Genomic DNA, 22,330 nt, shown 5'->3' with positions numbered 1-22,330 from the left:
GATGTGAAGCTGTGTACTTTGGCAGAACTGATTCCCATCTGAAGCAAGGAACAGAGGTTCTCTCTTTTCTATCAGTAGTGTGATGGGTAAAGAAGCAGCATGAGTACTTTGCTGATTTTAGCTAAGCTACTGACTGTCAGAGGATGTGTCCAATCCCAAGGAAAGCACAGCAAACAGATGAGAAAATCCAAGGCTTTGATTATATCATGGGAGCTCCTGGATCATACAATACCTGAAGTCAATATCCTGGATTTTTCAGGTAATTACTGACAGAATATCCAAGTGTTATGTGCTGATAAGGTGGGCTGGTGATATAAATTTGGGAAATCAGGTCAAATAGGTGATAAATGAATTGAGAGAAGCAAAGGTGGTCTGGGTTGAGAGGAATGAGGGTGTAAAGGTGACAACTAAGAAAGAGGTTGCATTAATCATCATGTGTGAGGACAGTCTGAGGCATGGAGGAGGAAGGAAGGAAGGTACGAAGGTAGGAGAGGAAGGAAACAGAGAGGTCAGTAAGAGGAAAACCAAGAGAATGGAATATTAAAATCCCCAGGGCATGGGTAAAGAGAATATTCTGGCTTTCTAATCTTTTCTGAAGAAAGGTCCTCCGTCGAAATAACAATTACTATTATCTGTTGGGCACTTGCTTTGTAACAGACAGTGTTCTGGGTACCAGACTTTTTTTTTTTTTAATATTTTATTTATTTATTTGACAGACAGAGATCACCAGTAGACAGAGAGGCAGGCAGAGAGAGGAAGGGAAGCAGGCTCCCTGCTGAGCAGAGAGCCCAATGTGGGGCTCGATCCCAGGACCCTGGGATCATGACCTGAGCTGAAGGCAGAGGCTTAACCCACTGAGCCACCCAGACACCCCACGGTACCAGATATTTAATAAGACATTCAATCCTCTCAGCGTTACTTTGAGGTGGGTGCATTCATTGTCATTTCACAGATGAGGACACGGAAGCAGAGAGACATTAGTGAACTTTCCCCACAGTCACACTAGGAAATGAGAGAACTAGAACTGGACCCTAGTATTCTATCTCTCGAGTTTCTTTTCTTACCCAGTATACTCAATACCTCTCAAATTTTAGCATCCATCTATACCTGATGCTTTCATAAGTCTCAGAATACAGGTAGGTATTCATTTAATCAAAACTTTATCTCCTACATCCAGTCTGACCTGGAGGGCTGAAATTCTCGCATCTTTGTATAAGTGTGGTTCTTTCTCTCTCTCTCTCTTTCTTTGGGGGGTGGGCGGGCCTTCTGTTAAATGTAAATAGACTAAGGGCAGACAGCTTATTCAGCCATTCACATGTTAGCATGAATTAGATCGATAGAAAACTTTCTTATACCAAGAGAGCAACCCAGGGCCATATAGATCTGTTAAAAGCCTGAGGTGCCACAAATCAAGTAGTTCAGACAAAAGAGAGTTAAAAACAAACTCTCCTCTTCTGAGTTTTCCTGTGAATCACATTTTCCCTCCTCTCCAACTTCCATCATCCCTGACGGTGTATAAGGTTTTAAAGGTTAGTCCTACTGCTCGTGAGCCCAGCCACACAAGATATGTCTGGAAGTACAATCTTGGGTATTCATTTTAAATATGCACCTGTCTCACTTTGGATGAAGGGTTCTAGAATTATCAAACACGTAAAAGAAAAACCTCATTGGGTATCCTTTACAAGCAAAACACCACAGGTGGAAAATTTATAAATGAATATAAACATTTATAAATTTTACTAATTTTAAAACCTTGAGATTTCAACATAGACCATGAGCCAAGTTAAAAAAAAAAAAAAGAAAGAAAGAAAGAAAGCAAAGAACCAACTAAGAAAAATGTTCCTCCACACCTGAAATCCCATCTCAACCTAGCCAAGTCCTCTTTCTCCTGCTTCTCTTCACTCATCACCCCCTCCAGGAAGTCTGCTAGGATAGCTCTGTCATCCCCCTTTATCGCAGGTTTTAACTATTTCTTTAACATCCATTTCCCTCATTGAAGCTTCCATGCATGAGGGCAAGGACCAGGACTGCTGTTCACCATTAGCACCTACCCCAGGACCTGACTATGGAGCTCACACTCATGAATTAATAAATGAAAATGAAGAGTTGCTACTCTAAATGCATGAACATCCTCACAAATCATTGATGAAAAGACAAACACTGCAGCAGAAGAGCGGGCCAAGCGTTCTTATAAAAATAAATGCAAAATAAAAGGACATCATTTTCACCCATTTTTTTTCTTCCCTTCAAATTCAAAAAATAAAATAAAACCCAAGGACAACTAATGCATCCCTTAGATGTGGGGGATGGTCATTCTCATAGCCCGCTACAACCTTCTGCAGGGCACTTTGGCTCTGCGTATCGACATCTTTTAAAGTACATGTCCTTTGGCCCAGCAATTCTGTTTTAGAGGTAGGCCATCAGAATATATACAAATATTTATCTATGAAACAACCAGTGTAGCATGGTGTATAATAGCAAAGGAAAATCGAAACAAGGGATAATAGGGGATTGGTTAAATTATGCACATTAACAAAATGAAATGATATGCAGCATTTTTAGTTACCATTTATTGGGCCCTTGCTATGGGCACTTACTAGGCCCTGCACTAAGTACTTAGCATGCCCTGTCTGATTTAATCCTCAGAACACTTTATGAAGTGGGTATTATTATTATTATGGCCATTTTCCATGGGAGGAAATTCAGATTTAGAGAGGTGAAGTAATTTGCTCAAGGTTACACAGCTAGTGAGGAGCAGAGCCAGTGAATGTCTCCAAGGCCAGGCTCTCGATCACTAAGCTATCTGCCCCCAAGTTAAAGGTGTCAAATGTGCTTTTAGTGGCATGGGAAGGTATTCCCACATTCTTGTTATATTAACTAACAAGACAGATTATAAGGTAGTTCACAAGACGGTCACATTTTTTATAAAATACTAGCATATTAAAATATATGTATTTTTATGTTTATGTGCACACATTCATATATCTGTGTTTATCTTTGCACAAGGGCTAAAAGAAATTTATATTTAAAGATCATCACAGGGTGGCGGGGTCATGGGATAATGAAGTTTTTCTTTCCTTTTTTGCTTACCCCAACATTTTATGGCTTTCTACAAAAGTAGGTCACGTGTGTAATACTTTAAGTTGTTTTTTTTTTTTTTTAAGTTGAACTCAAAGTAGCCTAGAACTTCAGAGGACCTTACACATCACTAAATCTAATCTTCTTACTGACAAGAAGACCAAAGCCCAAAGACATCGAGTGAGCTAATTAAAAATAGAGCTGGCAGTGGAATCAGTCTGCTTATCACTGGCCCATGACTCTAAGCCCAGCCCTTCTCCCGTGAAGACACCTGAGTATATTCTTTGCCACAGTGAAGAATGACAGAATTCGCTGAAGGCTCACTTTCCCGAGCACCAACCAATCTGCCCTCCAGCACTACATCCTGCATGCTGAGTGATGGATGCCTTGATGCCCTATGAAACAGTACATGTGATGAGGGATGAAAGCCAGAAGGAAAGAGCACCACAGCCTGGATATCCAATGGCCTCCAAAGAACTTGGGGGTAAGTTTTTCTAAACCAGTGGCTCTTCAAAGTGAGCCATGCCAGCATCCCCTGACTTTTTTCCACAGATGAGGCCCCCATGGAGACTCTCAGTGGAAGGAAAGATGGGTCCTAGCTAGAATATTCCAAAACACCTCTGCATGTGATACACATGTGTACACCCCCACCGACACCAGACTTCAAATGTCCATGTCTTAACTGGGGACCAGACGCTGTTGGTTGCATCTTAATTTAAATTCTTCCTATCTGCAACCCAGTCCAGTGGGAGCCTTGTAATAGATCTGTGTTCCCTTTTATGTCTCCTTCTGAATTTGAAAAAGAAGAACGTCATAAAGAACAAAGCAAATGTTGGCACTTTCCGCCATATTGCTCAGATAGACCTGACCAACCCCCGATCAGAGAACTCAGAACCCAAGGCAGGTTAGTAGTGAATGAGTAAAAGGCTGAAAGCTACCTGAGGATGCAGGGTGTTGGGGACCAAAGCACTATCATCAAGGGAGGAAGGCATCCATGTTCAAGATGGTTCAGCCCGAGATGCTGAAACACAAGATGAGGTGCATATACAAACCAAGGTCCTTTACACTGAAGGAGGTAGGTCTATGGTAGACAGGAAGCAAGGACAAAAATACGGAAAGATGGAGCCATTCAGAAAAGAACAGAAAACTTCTATAACAATCTTGGAACACTGAAAAGATAAAATTAAATTAAAACAATAATAATAAAAAATAAAATTATATTGGAAATTATAAAAAAAACTTCTGTAACAAAATGGGATGCAAAGCTGAGAAGTCAAAGGAAAGAAACACAAGAGAAATTAAGACGCATGTGTAAAATTGTGACATATATCATGCTGTATTATCAGTAATTTTAGTGACTACTCAAAAAAGCTGTTCTTTACAAAGAATAATAGAACAGCTTTTTATTAGTTGAATAATAGAATTTTAAATACTGATTGTGTTTCTTGCTTTTGACATTGTTTATATTTGTTATTTGTATATATTAATACATAAGTAGATTTGAACTAAATCCTACCCGGGAACAATTTTTAGAAATTTTAACTTTTTTTGACCTTCTTTCTTTTTTTAATTTTTAACCAGGCTATTTAACTCTGTAAAAGCTCTGGCTAGGGATACATTACGATTATAGAGAATATTACAGCTAACAACAAAAATCAAAATAATGAGTGTTTCCTTTTAAATTATATCAGATTCACCTCATACAGGAAGTGCTCCTTCCCTTAAAAGGATTCGCTGCCCTTGTCATGAACGTGCCAAGTCAGGGTATTTGTAAGTCCTCACTTACGGTGTAATACCCAGGGGCTGTAGCTAGGAATACCCAAATCCACAGGGGTGTAATGCAAGTGATGTCACCTCAAGCCCAGGTGTGGGTCTCAGCTACCTACACCTGTCCAGATTCCAGGCCACATTACTGAATGTCCCCTGATCTACCCAACTCCCACAAAACAGCTTGAGCCAATCCCTTGGACAAAAGCCTAAACCTGCCTCCTCTTCTCTCTCTGCTACAATTTCTGTTGACGTCAAGAATGTTCAAACCCAGGGCTCCTGGGTGGCTCAGTGGGTTAAGCCGCTGCCTTCAGCTCAGGTCATGATCTCAGGGTCCTGGGATCGAGTTCCGCCATCAGGCTCTTTGCTCAGCAGTGAGCCTGCTTCTCTCTCTCTCTCTCTCTCTCTCTCTCTCTCTGCCTGCCTCTCTACTTGTGATCTCTCTCTGTCAAATAAATAAATAAAATCTTTAAAAAAAAAAAAAAAAAAGAATGTTCAAACCCAGCCTTCTCAGCCTTTCTCTGACTCAAGCCTTCGATTGCCTCAGGGACTAGACTGAGCCACCAAAATGCTGTGGAAAGAGCACTCAACACAGAGTCATAAAACAAATGTTCAAGAAGCAGTGAAGTCTGACTTGCATTTGTGATACAAAACTTCTCTGAGCCTATAAACGGGAATCTCTCTCCTGTACACAGAACTCACACCAACTCTGCATCTTTCCTAAGGCTGGGGGAAAGCAACTGTATGTTCAGGCATCTGGTATAGCACCAACAAATACAGGTGATGGAGAGAGAAAGGGAGGTGGATATCTTGTCTACACAGTACCAATTTCCCTGCAGGTCCAGAGTCTTGCCTGCCATACAAAGTGTCTCTCTCCCTGCACAAGCAGGCTCTGAGACCTGTACAAGGAACTCCAAGACCGGTGTTCTAACTGTCCACCTGCAGCAATGGTGAGTTACCTTTCTCTGCCGAAGACTCTATGTGCTGACCCCAGACAGGGGACACGGAGTTTTCTCCATCAGCGATCTGGCAGTTAGCAGGGCTCCTAGTTTATGGATTTTCATTCATTATAATCTTTGCTTTCTGCAGCTGGGATTGGTTTAGTCAAAAAGAAAAAAAAAAAAAAAGCTTTGCAATAATGGTGTTAAAAAAAATAGTGCTAGGTCTGGTATTTTTAGATACGTTAAAATTCCCTTAAGCATGATGTGAGGGCCTGAAAACTCAGGCTGTTTCCTATGGCTGAGTGAATACTGATAAGAGTTTTATCCAATTTATAAGGCAAGAGAAGGAAATAATCATGTGTGATGGAATTGGACAAATAATCCAGCTCCAAACAATTATGAAATATAATGCAATTACAGAATCCTGTGCCAGGGTTCTGGTAGTACCAGATTCTTCTCTTTCGTGAAGCAATGATAATATAGAATTTTAATGCTTACAGGCCTCATGAGTAACCAAAAACCATAGACAACCAAAACTCAAGACAAAACCAATATAAACACATGTGTGTATGCGTGTGTGTGGCGGACATGCCCTTTCCCTCACATGGTTGTGAGCTGATTTCACACTGCCCCACAGACACACCTTGTACTCCCCATCAAGCTGGCAAAAGCATCTTAACTCATAAAAACAAAAAACAAAACAAAACAAACAAACAAACAAAAAGTCCAAATCTGTAGATCAGGGGGAAAGTCATATTCAACTGATGTTTTCTTGGAGAAATAGAGACAGAGTCTCATTACAGAATCCACCCAACAGAAACAGATACAATTTCCAAAAGGCTTTTCTCCCCTTCTAAGTTCCTTCTCTCCCACCACGGACTTCCCCTCTCCCTGTCCTCTTCTTCCACTTGGACTCAGAGAAGGTTGGTTCTCCTCAACTGCAGAAGTCGGGTGACTACCAACAAGATTTCTTTCCTCCTGTGATGTCTGCTTGTGGGGAGAGGCCCTACCAGCAGAGAGGTTCAAGGGTAGAGGAATGCATGAGCTGAATCCTTTATGCACTGTGGTTTGGGTACAATTAAGGAGGAACTGGAGGGAGTTGAGAACAATAGGAAGGAAATGGGGGAAGGGGCTTAGGGAAGGAACACTCCCTTGAGACTGGGGTGAGGAACAAACCTACCCTACCTCTTCACCATCTTGATCTTCACCTAAGTTTTGAGAAAGTTCAGTAAGCCAGATTGAAAACATGAGGGTTATGGGTACAGACTGAATGAAGCCAGTCTGGTCTCCATTCACCTGGCATTTCTTCCTGGTGTCTTCCATCTGTAACTCAGGAAGACCTACGTATGTACCTGTCATCATTTCCAGGTCCTCCTCTAAAGAGAGCCGCCCTTCCCTCTGGAGTCCCCAGGATCCTAGTGTCAGGTGGCTTTCTAGGTCCCTAGGAAAGAACAAGACAGTGGAGGGAACTGACCAACAACCCTGCATCTGCAGTGTTGACTCTTTACCGTGCTTGCCTGAGCATCCTCCGAACAAGCCCACCGGGTGGGTGGGCACACCCCGAGCTCTGATCGGACAGGCATGCTCACCACCCCTCTATGGCTCCCATCTCAGAGCCGGACACACAGATCCTTCTTCACGCTGCACTGGGGGATCTTTCTGAAACTGAACCTCCTCCCTCCCTCCCTCTCTCTCTCCAGCAGGAAGTGTTCATACGTGTGCACACATGCACATGCACACACTTTTGTTTTGATACCTTCAGAATAGAACTTCCCTTTGCTTTTAGGAACAAGTTCAAATCTTCCAATGGCTTGCAAAGCTCTTCCAGATCTGGCCTCTGCCTTTAACACTCTCTCCACAGCCCAGCCCCTAGTGGCTTCTTTAAGTCCCAATGGCTGCACACGCGGCTGTCTCCACCTCCTCTGCTTCTTCTTCTTCTCCCTCCTCTCCCTGCTCCTCCCTCTCTTTCCCCTCTCCTCCTCTTCCTCCAGTCTTCACAGAGCCAGCTTCTCACCATCCTGCAGGCATCACTTCAACACCGTCTCCCCAGAGAGGTCTTATGACAATGCTATCTAAACGGGGTTTCCTCCACACAAAACTACACAAGACATAATTCTCTGGCACAGCACCCCATGGCTGTTAGTGAAATTTACAGTCACTAATCTCTTTGTTCTCTTTTTTTTTTTAACCATCCATCTAAGAAGCTTACTGTTAGCCCCAGGATGGCAGAGACTGCAATCCATTCATCCAGCATTAGCATTCCACACATGGAAGGATCCTGAAATCATGAGGTCAGTACACTGTCACAACTTAGATTTCTCTTGTTTCTTTCAGACAGTCCAATAAGAGAATTATCATTCCTGTATGTAGGGAACAGGGAGGAGTCAGCCGGAGTTGGGGGATTTCAACTGGGGAGGCCTGGAAGTAAGGGTAGATAGATACAGTAGAAAGCCTAACAGGGCAACTCTTGAAAGCTCATAAAGGTGGGCTTGATCTGGCCACACATTTTGAGAGGAGCAATGGTGAACAAAACTGTACCCACAGGTTGTTCTAGTCTTGACATCAGACACATGGAATAGAGAAAAGACTGAGCTCACATTGGTGAATAACAAGACAGAGTAAGGTCTTCAAACATCATATCCTAAAGAAAGCAGAAGTTGTGGTAGTCGTTGCTCTCTTGGGCAATATTGGGTCCAATTGGTGCAAGCCTCAAGGAATTGATTTCACCTCGATACAAAAATCAAGCGTGTTACTACCTTGGACTGCCTAATAATGAAATAAACTACTTCATGTGGTAGTGAAGTCCCTTGTGCTGGAAATCAGTCAGGGACAGAAAAAAATTATTGGGGAGATAATTTCCACCTTCTATGGTCCCTTTCTTTCCAAGATTCAAAGGGCCACAGAGAGCCATCACAAGTTTTGAGACAAGGCGATGTGATAAAGTGTTGTATTGGAAAGATCTATGAAAGTTTTGAAAACAGGAAAGTTTTCAGTACCAAATGAAAGACTGAGTGGTACCTTGAGATATCGTAAGACCGGGATGGAGAATTATTACTCCAAACGAAATTTGATCTGACAAAAACAGTCTAAGAAAACAGTGCTTTCAAGATTTGTAACAGCTATCAAAGTCCCCAAGATAAGAACTTTCTTCATGACTAACATCTTTAATAAGTAGATAAAGGCTTCTGCATCAGAGATTTTAGAATATATTTCAATAAGAATGACCCCTCACCTTAACGTTCTATGTGGGATACTCAATTACAGCAGCGTTCAAGATCAAAACCTTGTGGGATGTCTGATCTGTTTACATATGTTCCACCCAGCAGCTGAAGGGCTTTCCTCACTATAAGTAATTAAAGTAAGGCTCTCTTATAGCGGACCGTTCCAAAGGGGGCTTCCGCTACCTGGGCCACATGTAACGCTCTCAGTGCAAAGCCCTTATTTAAAAATTTCAAATATGCCAGCCTTCTCTTTGGTCTCTCTTCACCTGATTGTTCTTTACCTGTTTGGGTCATGGAGGCAAAGGCCACCTTTCCGCAAGCTCGGTAATGGCCAGTCCTCCAAGTGCTCCCTCATGGGCAATGAGCAATGCATCTGCTTTGTTGTCTCCCCTTTCTTTTTCCTCTCCTTTGCTTTATCTACATGATGAAGAGAAGGGTCTCTGCTGCTGAGATGCATCTGGGAAACTCTGGGTTGTGATTCAAACATTTGCCAAATGATCCAACTGCCGGAACTAAATGGGCTTTGCTCAGGGGTGGTAACGGTTACAATTTTGGCTTGCTCTAGATCCACAGACGTGGATCTAAACGTGAGGCACAGACTCACGTCACCTGGCGCCTCCTCTCCACATGGTAGAACAGGCACCTGTTGCCAACTGACTTAATTCTCTTTCACCATTTAATGAAAAAGCAACAAACGTGTTTTTCACCACTTGCTATTAGATGGCTTTGCCTTCCCTCTGGAAGACAAAATGGGGGTGGGAAAAGGTGGGGACAGATGCAGTGAAGAGGGCTTCCTTTGGTCTCACTGTGATCAAGTCAATCAAACCTAAAGTCAAGGGTAAATTCAAGTCTATGACACCAACCAGGGCCATCATTAATAAAAAACACAGCCTCACGGGCTGAACACTGAAATATGTATTTCAACCCTCTGCAAGGATCGAAAAGAGAGAATGAACAAAAGGAAAGCCCCAGCTTTTTGCCTTTTCTTTTTGTATCTCAGTCGGCAGAAAGATGTTTATTCAACTTAATAGAGGGTGACACCAGCTTTATTTAGTCTGGAGGAACAGCCAGGCCCTGAGTCCATGAAGCAGGAAGGTCCAAACTACAGCCCAGGTGCCTCAGTTGTCCCAGGCAACAGACTTTTGGCAACTGTTAGAGGGCTTCCGTAGAAACACGGGAAAATATTCTTATTCCTAAATCATAGCCACTGAAACAGGGTGGAGCTAAAACTCTGTGGGAAGCCAATATGCAAATCCACACCGGTGCTTTCCGCTAAGAGCTTCGGGTTGCGAGGTTTCCCAGCTTCATCTCCAAAACCCTGATTTGAAACCACAATGTTCAGCAAATTAGTGAGATTTCATGCTTTCATCTGAAACCCATGCCAGCAAATGCATGTTTTGATGCAACTGGGGGTCTTAGAATCTTCTCTAAAGAACCGAATGAAACCATGGAACTCTATCTCAAAGCCCTCCTCCGACCCCAAAAAGCACAAGCTCCACTTAAAGGCTCAATAAAAATATGGGGTGGGGGAGGTGGAATGCTTGCTGGAACAGCACATTAACTGCTACATTTAAGCCCCCACAGCAGCATCCGAATGTCATTGAGGTTTCAGAGGGAAACCTACTCAGTGTGAAATGTAGCAATTACTGGTCTGTTACTATAGGATGTTAGTCGCTGTCAACTAGTCTCTAAAAGAGAGGTGGGGGATTCGTGCACTGCAAAGGTAAACTGCAATTTTATTTTATTTTTTTTCACCTAGGAAAGAAGTAATAAGAAATCTTACTGGGGCACCATTTCGTCTCAGATGCAGAAACTTTCTGCTGGACCCAAAACAAAAGCTGGAAAAACAAGTGTGAAGTCAGTGTCTCTCGCCTACCACTGCAAGCCTGGAAATCAAAGAATTTTTCAAATCCACGATTAGCGAGGAACCAAGAGCGAAAATGTGAAGGAGGAAAAAAGATTTTTAGAAGGTTTTAGCTAATGACCTTAAAAAGGCAGCCCTGGAGAAGGGAGTAGGTGGCTGTAATCCCCTCGTCCCTGCAGCCACCTGGGGAGTGCATCCACGTGACCTGGACGCGAGGGGGAGGGCTGCCAGGAGGTGGTGCCCACAAGCCAGGTGCACTCTTCCACCGGTGATGCTGTCCCAGTTTTCTCTGCACAGCCCGGAGCCGGGCGCCGGTTGTTAGTAAGTAATTCATCCCCCTGCGCGTCAGCTTGTTAAGCTTTAGGCCTTTTTTAATGGCCTCAGGTGTGAACAGTAGAGAGCCCCATGGAGCAGCATTGGCGGGGCCGAGCTCACCCATAGCACGGTGCGGATGGTCCCTGCGCAGCCGGCGCCCACGGTGCTAGCTGCGCCCCAGTGCCCCCACCTCCAGCTGGCAAGGAAGCCAGGAAGAGGTCCCCTTGGCGGGGGAGCCTTCTTGTTTGAAAAGAAGGGAACACAGAGGTTGGGTGGGGGGGATCCAGCTTAAAAGAAGGCAGTCCAGACATTCACTTGTGGTTAAGCAAGGACCTGTTAGATAAAGATGAATCCCTCAGATCCCGCAAATCACAGCAGAGCTGGAGGGGGAGGAACAGGCTTGAAGGAAAGAGGAAGGGAACAGGGTGTTGAACAGGAAGGATTTCTGTAGAGCCTGCCGTTGGGGCTTAGGTACTAACCTGGAAAGGTAATTCTGCAAAATTGGAACGCACAGGCACCGTATCTGTAGGCAACTCCGACAAAGGGCACAATCTAGGAAACTGAATAGAGACTGGTCCCCTGTCTCTCAGCCTACTGACCCACTTTCCTTGGGCTACATCTCCCCCGATCCCTGCCCCTTACTGAGTCTTCCTGTTAGCCAAGAGGGAGAAAGGAGTAGGTTTGGGGATCACAATGGAGGTGGAGTAACAACACAGGCCTGTTAGACTTTTTTCCCCAGAAAATCCTTTCTGAGCCATCTCCCATTCCCACTGTGCAGGCACACATACACAATATCTCTCCTTCTGCTCCCTATCCAGGGCCTGAAATTCTACGTTTAGCCATATGTTTTGTTAAAACATGAAAACATCTGCAGTTAAAAAAAAAAAAAAGGTGTGCGTTATTTTGGAAGGAGAATCCTTTGCTACATTCTTAGTTGTTAAAGTTGTGGCACAAAGAATTTTCTCAGAGTATCCAGCCTCGAATGAGGCAAAAGATAAGTGAATTAATCGGATAGTGACCACAAGTCCTGGGGTGTGAGATACTGCCCAGCCGGATTACCACAGAGAGAAGCAACACACACACACTCAGATTGTCTAAGATTTTGTCTAAGATTAGTCTTAATCAGTCGTCGGAAGTCCAATATGGCCACTAATAATTGTGTTACATCCACTGGTGTGGTTATAAAGAAATATAGTTCCATGGTCATTGGCACCGTCTCCTCGGTCCTCCGAGGGTGAGTGGAAGCTGAGCTGCTATGAATGAGTTATCAAGCACCCTTGGATCTGACACCCAATTCTCCTGCCTTCTGATACAGCTGCTTGGATTGGAGTTCTGCTCTCCATCTTAGCAGCTGTATGACCTGAGGCCAATTATCTACCATCCCTGAGTCTCCCCAGCCTCATCTATAATCTGATTGCAGTCACATCAGACAACCCATGGAAAGCACTTAGCAGAGTGCCTGGTACATAGTGTATGTAGTACGTGCTCAGTAAAAATGAGCTCTTTTTATTTTATTATTAATTGTGAGATTTTAGCCAAATGCTTTTCCTTCTTTTAGCTTCAGGTTCATTATCTGTAAAATGGAGATAGTCATATCTACTTACACAGGAGCATTGAGAGGGCTGAAAGAAGTATGTGTAAAGTGCCTAGCACTGTGCCTGACAGAGCATGGAAGCATTCAACAAAAGGATGGCAGCCAAGCAGCTAAGGAAGATGAGGGTGATGAGGAAGAGGAGGATATTGAAGTTAGTGATGTTGGAGCCAAACCAGGAAATTCACAAGCATCAGCTCTACCCACCCATTTCCAGAAAAGGCAGACCTCCCCTGTAAGTACCCATTCACCCCCACTATGCCTGGATGGAGATGCTGTCTGTCTCGCCAGATTGCTTCTCCTTTGCCAACTCGGTTTTAAGCCACAGTAACAAACATCAAGTCATCTAGTCTGAAACGACATACAATAGAACCCAAATTCAAGGACTCTCCCCATGTTTAATTGTTGCCTCCTTTCCCCCTCTTTTCTAAGCTCTGATGCGAGGTAGTGTCTTAGAGAATTGACTCATCTGCCCGTATTCATTCATTACAGCTGTTGCTAGGAAGTTATTATGTAAATGGCTCTGCTTCTCACTCTCCATTATGCTTTTTTCTTGTTATTGTGAGATGGAATTAAGTGCTCGCCCTGTACTGAGTTTTCATTAGACTCTTTCCATACTCTTCCCTATTTTTCTCTCCAGCTTTATCAGTCACTTTAGAAGTTAATCCTTTTATATTTTAAGGACTTTAAAGAGGATGTAAAAATTCCTGAGCATCTTGGGGGAGGGGCTGGATTTCAGAGTGGGTTGAGCTCTCCCTCTTCATTGTGTCAATATTTAGTGCCTGGCTTTTTTAATTTTCAAAATTCAAATTAAAACATCATCATGCTCCTATAAGCTTCACTACCTCTAATAATCAAAGAACAAGTTTCAACTTGACACATGGATAAGGCAGCGCTGAACCACATTCATTACCGTCCCTTCCACTGGATTAGGTAATCAAATTTAATAAAGATGAAAATCTTTCAAGATAAAAGGCAAAAATAAACACTCGTACTAAAAGTTCTTAAAAATTAAGGAAAGACTACGAAATCCATTTGGGAAATGTAGGACTAGGTGGTTATTCTATTTTTTGCCACATTCCAAGAAAGATACTTGTTCCATGTTCCAAAGTGCAGACTCAATATAATTTTTACCCCCCAAAGGTATACCAAGCATGTATGAAGATTTCAAAAACAGCCCAGCAGGCTTTCCAACAGATGGAAAGTGAGGTTGCACATTTCATTTCAGTTACCTGCTTCTAAATCATTGATTTTTGTAGAAATGTCACACCGTGCTTGAAGAGAAGTCTCTCTTTCTCTATAAACATACAGCAAACTTCGCAGAAAATGCCGACACTTTTAGTTAAGAGAGAAAGCTTCAAAAAAGCCCATGAAATTCAACTCACTCTCCCATCTTATGCACACAATACCCAGTGACTTCAATTACATACCCCCTTTTATCCCCACATGTCAGGAGCAGTTTTAAGCCTAAAACAAGCAGTGAATTGGCCTTACCCTGCTGAAAATTTGTGGGAAGAACAGTGGGAATCAACTACTTACTCTCTAGCTTCAATACACTGAAGAAAAAGGGTCAGACTTATTGCTTGAGGTAATAAGGCCAAAGCTGTAAGGGGTAAAGAGACTCCAGGTTACACGTGTAGTTTTACTTTTCACAACATTTTAACCTTCGGGCCAAATCTTCAAAGACGAAAACCAGCACTCCCATGTTAAAACACATGTTCAAATTCAGTATCCCACCCAATCAACATTTAACCTAATTCTCTGCTATGAAAAAAGGGGCAAAAAGAAAGAGGAAGCAGAGAAGGAGAAAAATTGTCAGAGAAGAAGGATGGGCATAAGTCTAGATGTCCCCAACAGAAGGAAGGTCCAATTACAGAGAACACTGAGTTCCCAGAGGGGAAATTTAGGAAAAGCACAACAAGCAAATGACATAGATGGATCTCATTTAATTCCTGATTCAAATGAGAGAAAGAGAAAGAGAAAGAGAAAGAGAAAGAGAAAGAGGAAGAGGAAGAGGAAGAGGAAGAGGAAGAGGAAGAGAAAGAAAGAAAGAAAGAAAGAAAGAAAGAAAGAAAGAAAGAAAGAAAGATGGATGATAGATTCAGGGAAATCTAAGTGTGATATAGATTGGGCATTAGATGATACCAAGGAATAATGATTAATATTTTGTTAGGTGTGCCCATGCATTGTGGAAACTTGAGGAAATGGGCATATTTTTAAGAGATGCACACTCATATGCACAGGTGAAATGAGATCTGGCTGGGATTTACGCTAAAACACTTAAGCAAAAATGAAAAGAGAGGAAGCAGGGGAGGGAAAGTTTAGACAACTGAATCTGAGTAAAGGGTATATGAAGAGTCACTATTACTCTTCTCATTATTAAGTACATTTGTGTATGCTTGGAAATCTTTACAATGAATACTTCATGGAGTTCCTCTTACTCAAAAAAGGTTGAGAAACAAGAGCTTCTTGGGCATTTATCTGGTGGAGGGTGAAAGAGACAGCTCCACTAACTGGTGAGTAAATCGCCCTGAGGTCTCAAGCATCAGGATAAAGATGATCAATGGTCTTTGGTCAGGAAGACGACCCCTCTCAGGAAGCATGCTGACTGATTATGACTTCTCTCACCCTAAAGGCTGGATTCAATGTTTTTATTAACCTAGTGACACATGTGGGGGGGAAAAATGGAGGAAAGCCCATTAATTATGGCTAACTGTAGCATGAAGCTCAATGCAGAGATGAGTAAGGCGGACCCTGAAGATGGAGACAGAGAGTATTTAATAGGTGCACTAAAATGATAGAGGTGCCATATTAGAAGGAAGAGTAGGATGCAGAGTCGTGCTGTCTACAAGAAGGATCAGGGAGGTTTCAAAAAGTGACTTTTTTTTTTTAATTTTTTATTTTTTATAAACATATATTTTTAAATACTTGTTGATTCCCAACATATGTGACCAATAGTGAACAAATGCAGCAGTGACGACAGGGAGGTGCTGGACAGTTGCCTCAAAAAGGGACTTTTAAGGCAACTGTCAAGCACCTCCCTGTCGTCACTGCTGCATTTGTTCACTATTGGTCACATATGTTGGGAATCAACAAGTATTTATTGAATGTTGTTGAACACTCTTGCCACCTCAAAGACTGTCAGTGGCTCAACTTGATACAAAATGAAATCCTAGTCCTCCAGCCACTCATTCAGGACCCATGATGACAAGGTCCTTCCTTCTCTGCAACCTGTCCAGATTACCTCCACCAAACCCATCCCAGTGAGCCCCATCTCTCCAGACCTCCACCAGCCCTGACCACTCAACATGCCCAGCATGCACGTGTGTCCAGACCAGAGGTAGGAGGAAAAGGGATGACTGTAGGTGCTTGGGGCGGGGGGGAGAGGGGGGCAGGGAGGCATTGTCAGCAGCTGTAGGAGGTCGGAAGAAAGATCAGTGGCATCTGCTACTGACCCTGATCAATAAGTAGGGAAATCTGTCATTAGTTAAGAAAATTATTATTCATTATTGGCTCTTTGCACCCAAATAAAATATTCCAGAATTGGTTTGGCAGAGGTGCTGTTACCTGACTTGGAGAAGGGCTTTCCACAGCAATTCTTAACAAGGCGTTTCCAGTAATCACATGGAGAGTTTAATTTATGTCCTTCAGGCCCCAGTATTGTCCAGGTCTGCATTCCTCCAGAGACAAATGTTAATGCACAGGTTTGAGTACAAGTCTGTGCTTTGGGAGGTGAGCATGGACTTGTAGGTTGGGGGTGGAGGGTGGTACATGAGACAGGGAAGGTAAGAAGCCAATTGAGAGTATGTTGTGAAGCAAGATACAACAGTGAGCCATTGAACATAATGCCACTGGGGAATTCAGAGACAGTCCATAGAGCCCACACTGAGAGAGACCCCTCTAGGGGGAAGTAACCCAGATGCTTATCACCAGCTATAGTCAATCACTGGCTGAGAACCTAGAGGAAAGGAGTCACACCTACTCTGCTTCCCATGCACAGCCTCGTAGCTCTGATGTACAGTGAGTCATGGGTGTGGGAGATAAAGCTGAACTACCATGCGTGGAAACTGTAAATGCTGTAAGCATTGGAACAGTTCTCTGTTGCACATGCCCACATTTAGACACACACCATATAGAAATCTGTGGCGGCATGTTCTGTAATCCTCCAAAGATGGAAAAAACATCACAATGGGTTACTCTTAGTATTTGATGAAGTTCATCTTTGCACATCATCTTTCTATAGCAGGAGTCAACAAACTAAAGACTACAAGCCAAAGCGGACCTGTCTCAGAAAATAAAGTTTTATTGGAATGTAGTCAAACACATTTGCTTACCACTGCTGCTTGTGGGCTACATTCTCAGAGTGAAGTGATTGCCACAGGAATCACGTGGCCTGCAAAGCCAAAAATATTTACATCTGACCCTTTATATGAAACACCTTTGTTTCCCTGGTAGCCTCTTTTTCTAAACCATCATGTAAGAAATCCAAAAGCAATCTCTAACTTCCTCTGATTAGTCCTTCTACCCTTAAATAAATGGCTTCCTAACTTGCAAGTCTGTTGTGCCATATCCATTCTTCAGCAAGTCTCCTACTACACTGCACTATACATAGTCATCTATGTATCTAGCTCACCGCTGCCACAAGAACTGAGCTTTATCCACACTTAGATGCCTAAAGTCTAGACATCCAACAAATGCATATTTAAATAAAATAAATTCAGTTGGGAGATTTGAGATCCATGGTCATCAATCCAACTCAGGTCAAGTTTCAGAAAATGTGGACCACTTGCTCAAGATCACATACATGGCCGTCGTCAGACCCAGGTAGATCCCCTTGTTCCTAATTCAGGGTTGTCTGTTATTTAGGGAACCAATCAGGCCACATGACTGCCCTCAAAAAGCATGTGCTATATTTAACATGTGGCATACTTGGAAGAAAAACTCAAGGTGATGATTTTAATCTACACATTCTCTGATTGGCCTGGACTGCTCTACCTGGGGAGCCCCTTGTCTGTCTTTGCCTCACAGCAGCCATGGCCATGATCTACGTCTTTGAAAACCCTCCTCTGTCTACTAACCATTATTCCCAAGATCAAACCTCAAAAGTCTCTCACAGGGCTCCAGTGACCCCGTTATCTTTCAAAACCACCTTAGGTGTCAGTAATAAATCTTTCACCTTCTCAAGAGGTAAATCAAAGCTTTGGACATACCTAGCAAAAAATGGCTTTTCATTATTTCTGCCGATTATAACAAGTGTTCAGATGGCACCTTTCAGAGCTGCTTGAAACAGTAAACAATAACACAACATCTTTACTGCCTGATAACGAGAAGCAACTTACCTTCATCAAAATAAATCTCAGCAGCCTTCAACACCCTTGGAAAAAGCTAGAGAAAATAAAAAGAAAAATGTTAGTGAAATGATATTTTATTTATAGCTTTTATTTATATTCTGCTTTTTTTTTTTTTAATGGCATCTCATACCCTAACTACAGGCAAAAGCTGCATCCAAACAGTTAAGGAAATTTGTTACCTGTTTAGCAATTTTTTAAATGTAATTCAGAAAAAGTTAAGCCACGCTACAGACGAAAGCCTTTGCCACAAACTGCCTATCAGCCCTAGCCTGTCTGAGGCCCATTTAAAAACCAAATGAGGAATTTTTTTTTTTTAACATCCATGTCCAGATAAATTTAAGAGCTATTTTTCTCTCTTCAGGAAAGATAGAGCTTAATTTTTCAGGACTTCCAAAAATAGCTGCCTCAACCCTCTTCTTGTCAGAATCCTACCTTTTTTTAAGGTGGCAACAATCTACGTCAAATCTACTCAAAGTAATGCTTTGCATTCGGAAGCTATTTTAAAGACTCGTTTACACGTTTCATATCTTTAAAATAAGCCTGTGTGGTAGAACACAATGGGGAGGAAAGAGTAGAAAAAGTGATCCAGCTCAGTGAAGGGGTGAGGAGACCAAGTCCATAAGGGGCAACATCAGTAATATCATCTTCACTTTGCAAACAAGGGTGACCCTGAAAATGTGAAGGGACTCCCCAAATTCACAATGAGCACAGAGAAATGACTGAAGTGTAGTCCTTCTACCTTTCAGTATGAGGTCTTCCTCTGGCACAGGGCTGACATCTGTGTCCAACAGTGCTAACTTCTCTTAATTATAGTCTTTATGCATTTTGTAAATTTTAATTAAGATGAAAAAAGTGAGACTAGACTGTTAAACTAGTATATGGCAGGCAGCTTACAGTTATCACAAAAGCAACAAAATGACATGACTGACTGACTGTGGGAAGTCTTCTGTTTTGCTGCAGCTTCTCCACTCAGCCATCAGTCGCTTGGTCTGGACTTTGCAAAAGAACAATCTGAACAGGACTGCATAAAGTCTGAGAGGTTATCATTATCAAATTCAGGCTCCTGCCCAATGTGATGGCTTAAATACCTTCCCCCACCCCTCACTGTGAACAACATTTGTAAACATTCGAGGACCCACCAGATTATTCAGATTAACCTGAAACAAAATGTTTACGGAAAAAATTATAATCTCAAAATGCACTTAAACTCATTCAATCTAGAGCCACTCCATGAACAATGCATAAGCTAATACTTTAAGATAAAGTATGGAAAAATTTATCTGACCAAGGAGAAAATTATGATATCCCCGGGGGAATTTTTCTCTATATATAGATCTATCTTTGGAAAAAAAAATTTATCTGTGGGATTGAAAACAAGAGAAGATATCCATGCATTAATAAGGAGAGGCAGAATCCACTGTTACTCACTTAGCTACAAATAGTAGCCCCTGAGAAAATGATCCATTCAAATAATAATCTCTTAAAATGATATTTGACTATTATATACCCAATGTGATTTGTGTTGAATTTAATTATCTAAATTTAAAATACAAGAGACATCTAAAGCCATTATTTCATTTGGAGTTGAATGAAGTAAGTCATTTGGAAGTACAGTTTAATTTTTTAAAGTCGTAGCATAACTAAGGGAGATTTCCTCTGTCTATTTCAACTCTGGAAACACACAAGAGCAGCCTGGGATGCTTAATTGTAAAGTGCTATATTATAAAAGGAAGCAAAATTAAGTAGTCAGATGTATTTGCTACATTAAGGCAAAATGAAAACTACTATGATTAGAGCAGTTTGAGAAAAATGGATGTAAAATACTTTCTGTTTAAATTACAGCAACAGCTACAATTAAAAGAGCACTTTGCTACTTGCTGGATAGCAGGGAGACTGTTTTCTTAGGCTGTTTGGCATTTTGGTGGGTTTTTTTTGTTTTTGTTTTTTGTTTTCATGTAGCCCTGCTCCGGCCCATCTCCAGGCTTCCTGGATGGCTCTCCTGAGAAGCAGGGACCTCTGCAAAGCTCCTTGAAAAGGCCACAGGAAAGAAGAGGCTCAGGAAATATAATCATGACCAAAAAGAACCAGACACAGGAATGAGAGCATCAGTCAAATTTCGTTCACAGAGGGGTGGCCTCGGCTCTCTCTGCTGTCAGTTGCAAAGAGCTCCGGTGGCCTCTTGAAGGTGGAAAAAGGTTAACAGACAGATACTGAGAAAATATGCAGATACCTTTATTATTACTATTATTATTATTATTATTATTAGTTTTAACTTTTTAAAGATGTTATTTGACAGAGAGAGACAGTGAGAGAGGGTACACAAGCAGGAGGAGTGGGAGAGGGAGAAGCAGGCTTCCCCATGAACAGGCAGCCTGATGAGGAGGCTTGATCCCAGGACCCTGGGATCACGACCTGAGCCAAAGGCAGACACTTAATGACCGAGCCATCCAGGCACCCCTCTTATTAGTTTTAAAAAATAAAGACAGTACTTTTTTTTTTTTTTGGCAACATATCAATATAAGTCAATCAAGACTGAACTATGGAGACCAAAACCCAAATCCATTCTGCATCGCATTAAGAGTGGGTCGTGTTCTCACAGAGGTTTCTATGAATTTTCATACATGCAAGAGGAGATCACAGCAGGCATGTTCTTCTACATGGCACTTATCCTCATGCTCTTTTTCCTTACCCTTTTGCTGACCGATAGCCTCAGCCATAGACACTTTTAATCTCTAGAAATTCTGAGGAAGGTTACAAGCTGTGAGCAAATATAGGAGTAGAAATAATGAGCCTAGCATTTTCTCTGAGCCAGAAATCAACCTTATCTGCATTCTTGTGCAACCTTACTTTCATCACACTCTGGAAGGCCCAGCAGTAGATAGAAAAGTCAGGAGGGGTTTTTACTTGGTGCTATAGGTAGTTCTCTACAGTGTTTTCCAAGTTTCTCTGATAATATAGATTACCTAAGCAATTATTTAAAACACAGAAAATTGGCGTCTCTCTCCTGAAGAGGCTGACTTTTTTACATCATGAATGGGGCTGTTTGATCCATGTTTTTGCCAAGAGCCTCAGTTATTTCCTATAATTGGGTGGTTTGGTAAATTGTGTTCTGTGCAATTGGGAAGAATCAGGATTCACCTAATCCTGAAGAAAAGAAGAAAGGGGTATGGACAGAAGTAACTTGCAAGAGAAGAAACACATCAGAAAGCAATAAATAAGTGCTAGGAACTATCCTGCCTCACTCTTCCTTTCTGTGTAGACGAGGGGATGAGGGGCAAACATCACTCCACTTGTTTTTAGATTTCTTGTGAGTTCCCTGTTTGTCATTTCATATTATACCTTGCTCTTTCCCTGTAGTTACTAACACAACAGCTTTTATATACTCAAATCGGAGAGGTCTGAATAATTAGGAGAAGCAGACAATGTATCCTCTTTTATTGGAGGGCCCAAAATGAAGAGGTCACCTGGGTTCTGAGGTCAGCAGAGAGAGACAGAGACAGAGAGAGAGAGAGGAAATGTATGTAAGGGGCCCAAAGGAATTCCAGGAATGCATGCTCTGACAGAAATTCTGGTAAGTTGTGGTGACTGGGATGCAGGGAGAGGAAAATCGCAAAGGAACCTGTTCTCATTGCTGTTGACTTTGATATAAAATGAAATGAAGCCCCAGGAATCCCCCAGCCAATCTCCCTGTCTTAGGGACTCTCTTGGGGCAAGCTGAGAGCATGCTTTTGACCACAACTTGTGAGCTGACTGTGGCAACACAGTGTTTCTGAAGAACTTGACCATCTCTATCCTGCAAAACCAAACATCTATGTTTCCAACACCCTAAATACCTCCAACTGGATGTTTCAGGTAAACTTATAAATGAAGATCTCTCTTCCCTTTGTTATTTATGTAGGCGACTCCACACACCCCCTTTCAAGCCCAGGGGTCTAGGATATAACTCATTTTATGATAAAAAGAAATATCTGTTCATTTTAGCAGTTGCTGCTGCAGAGATATATTTCAAACACATTTTTAGTGAATGATCACACTATATGGCACAGTCAAATTGATATGTGAAGTTCCCAGAATAGTGAGCAATTAATACGAAATGTACTACAAATCACTGGGGCTCAGGCTGAAGAGGGAGCGCTGCTTCCATACACTGAAAAATGAATCTGTATGCCAGAGGGGTAAGAGAAATGCACTAATGGTCCTGG

General features: G+C 42.2%; 1 protein-coding gene across 1 annotated transcript in view; it reads right to left on the bottom strand.

Moving 5' to 3' along the window:
* The window catches only part of LOC309864230 (uncharacterized protein), a 197,199-nt gene that overhangs the window by 22,637 nt on the left and 152,232 nt on the right, over positions 1-22,330 (bottom strand). The window contains exon 3 of the mRNA XM_082729586.1: positions 18,117-18,162. Coding sequence (XP_082585712.1) covers positions 18,117-18,162 — 46 coding nt within the window. The remainder of the gene's footprint in view (positions 1-18,116; positions 18,163-22,330) is intronic.

This window comes from Mustela nivalis (assembly GCF_964662115.1).
Source record: "Mustela nivalis genome assembly, chromosome: 5".
Lineage (NCBI taxonomy): Eukaryota > Metazoa > Chordata > Mammalia > Carnivora > Mustelidae > Mustela > Mustela nivalis.
Note: the sequence above shows the minus strand (reverse complement) of the source record. Positions and strands in the feature narration are given on the sequence as shown.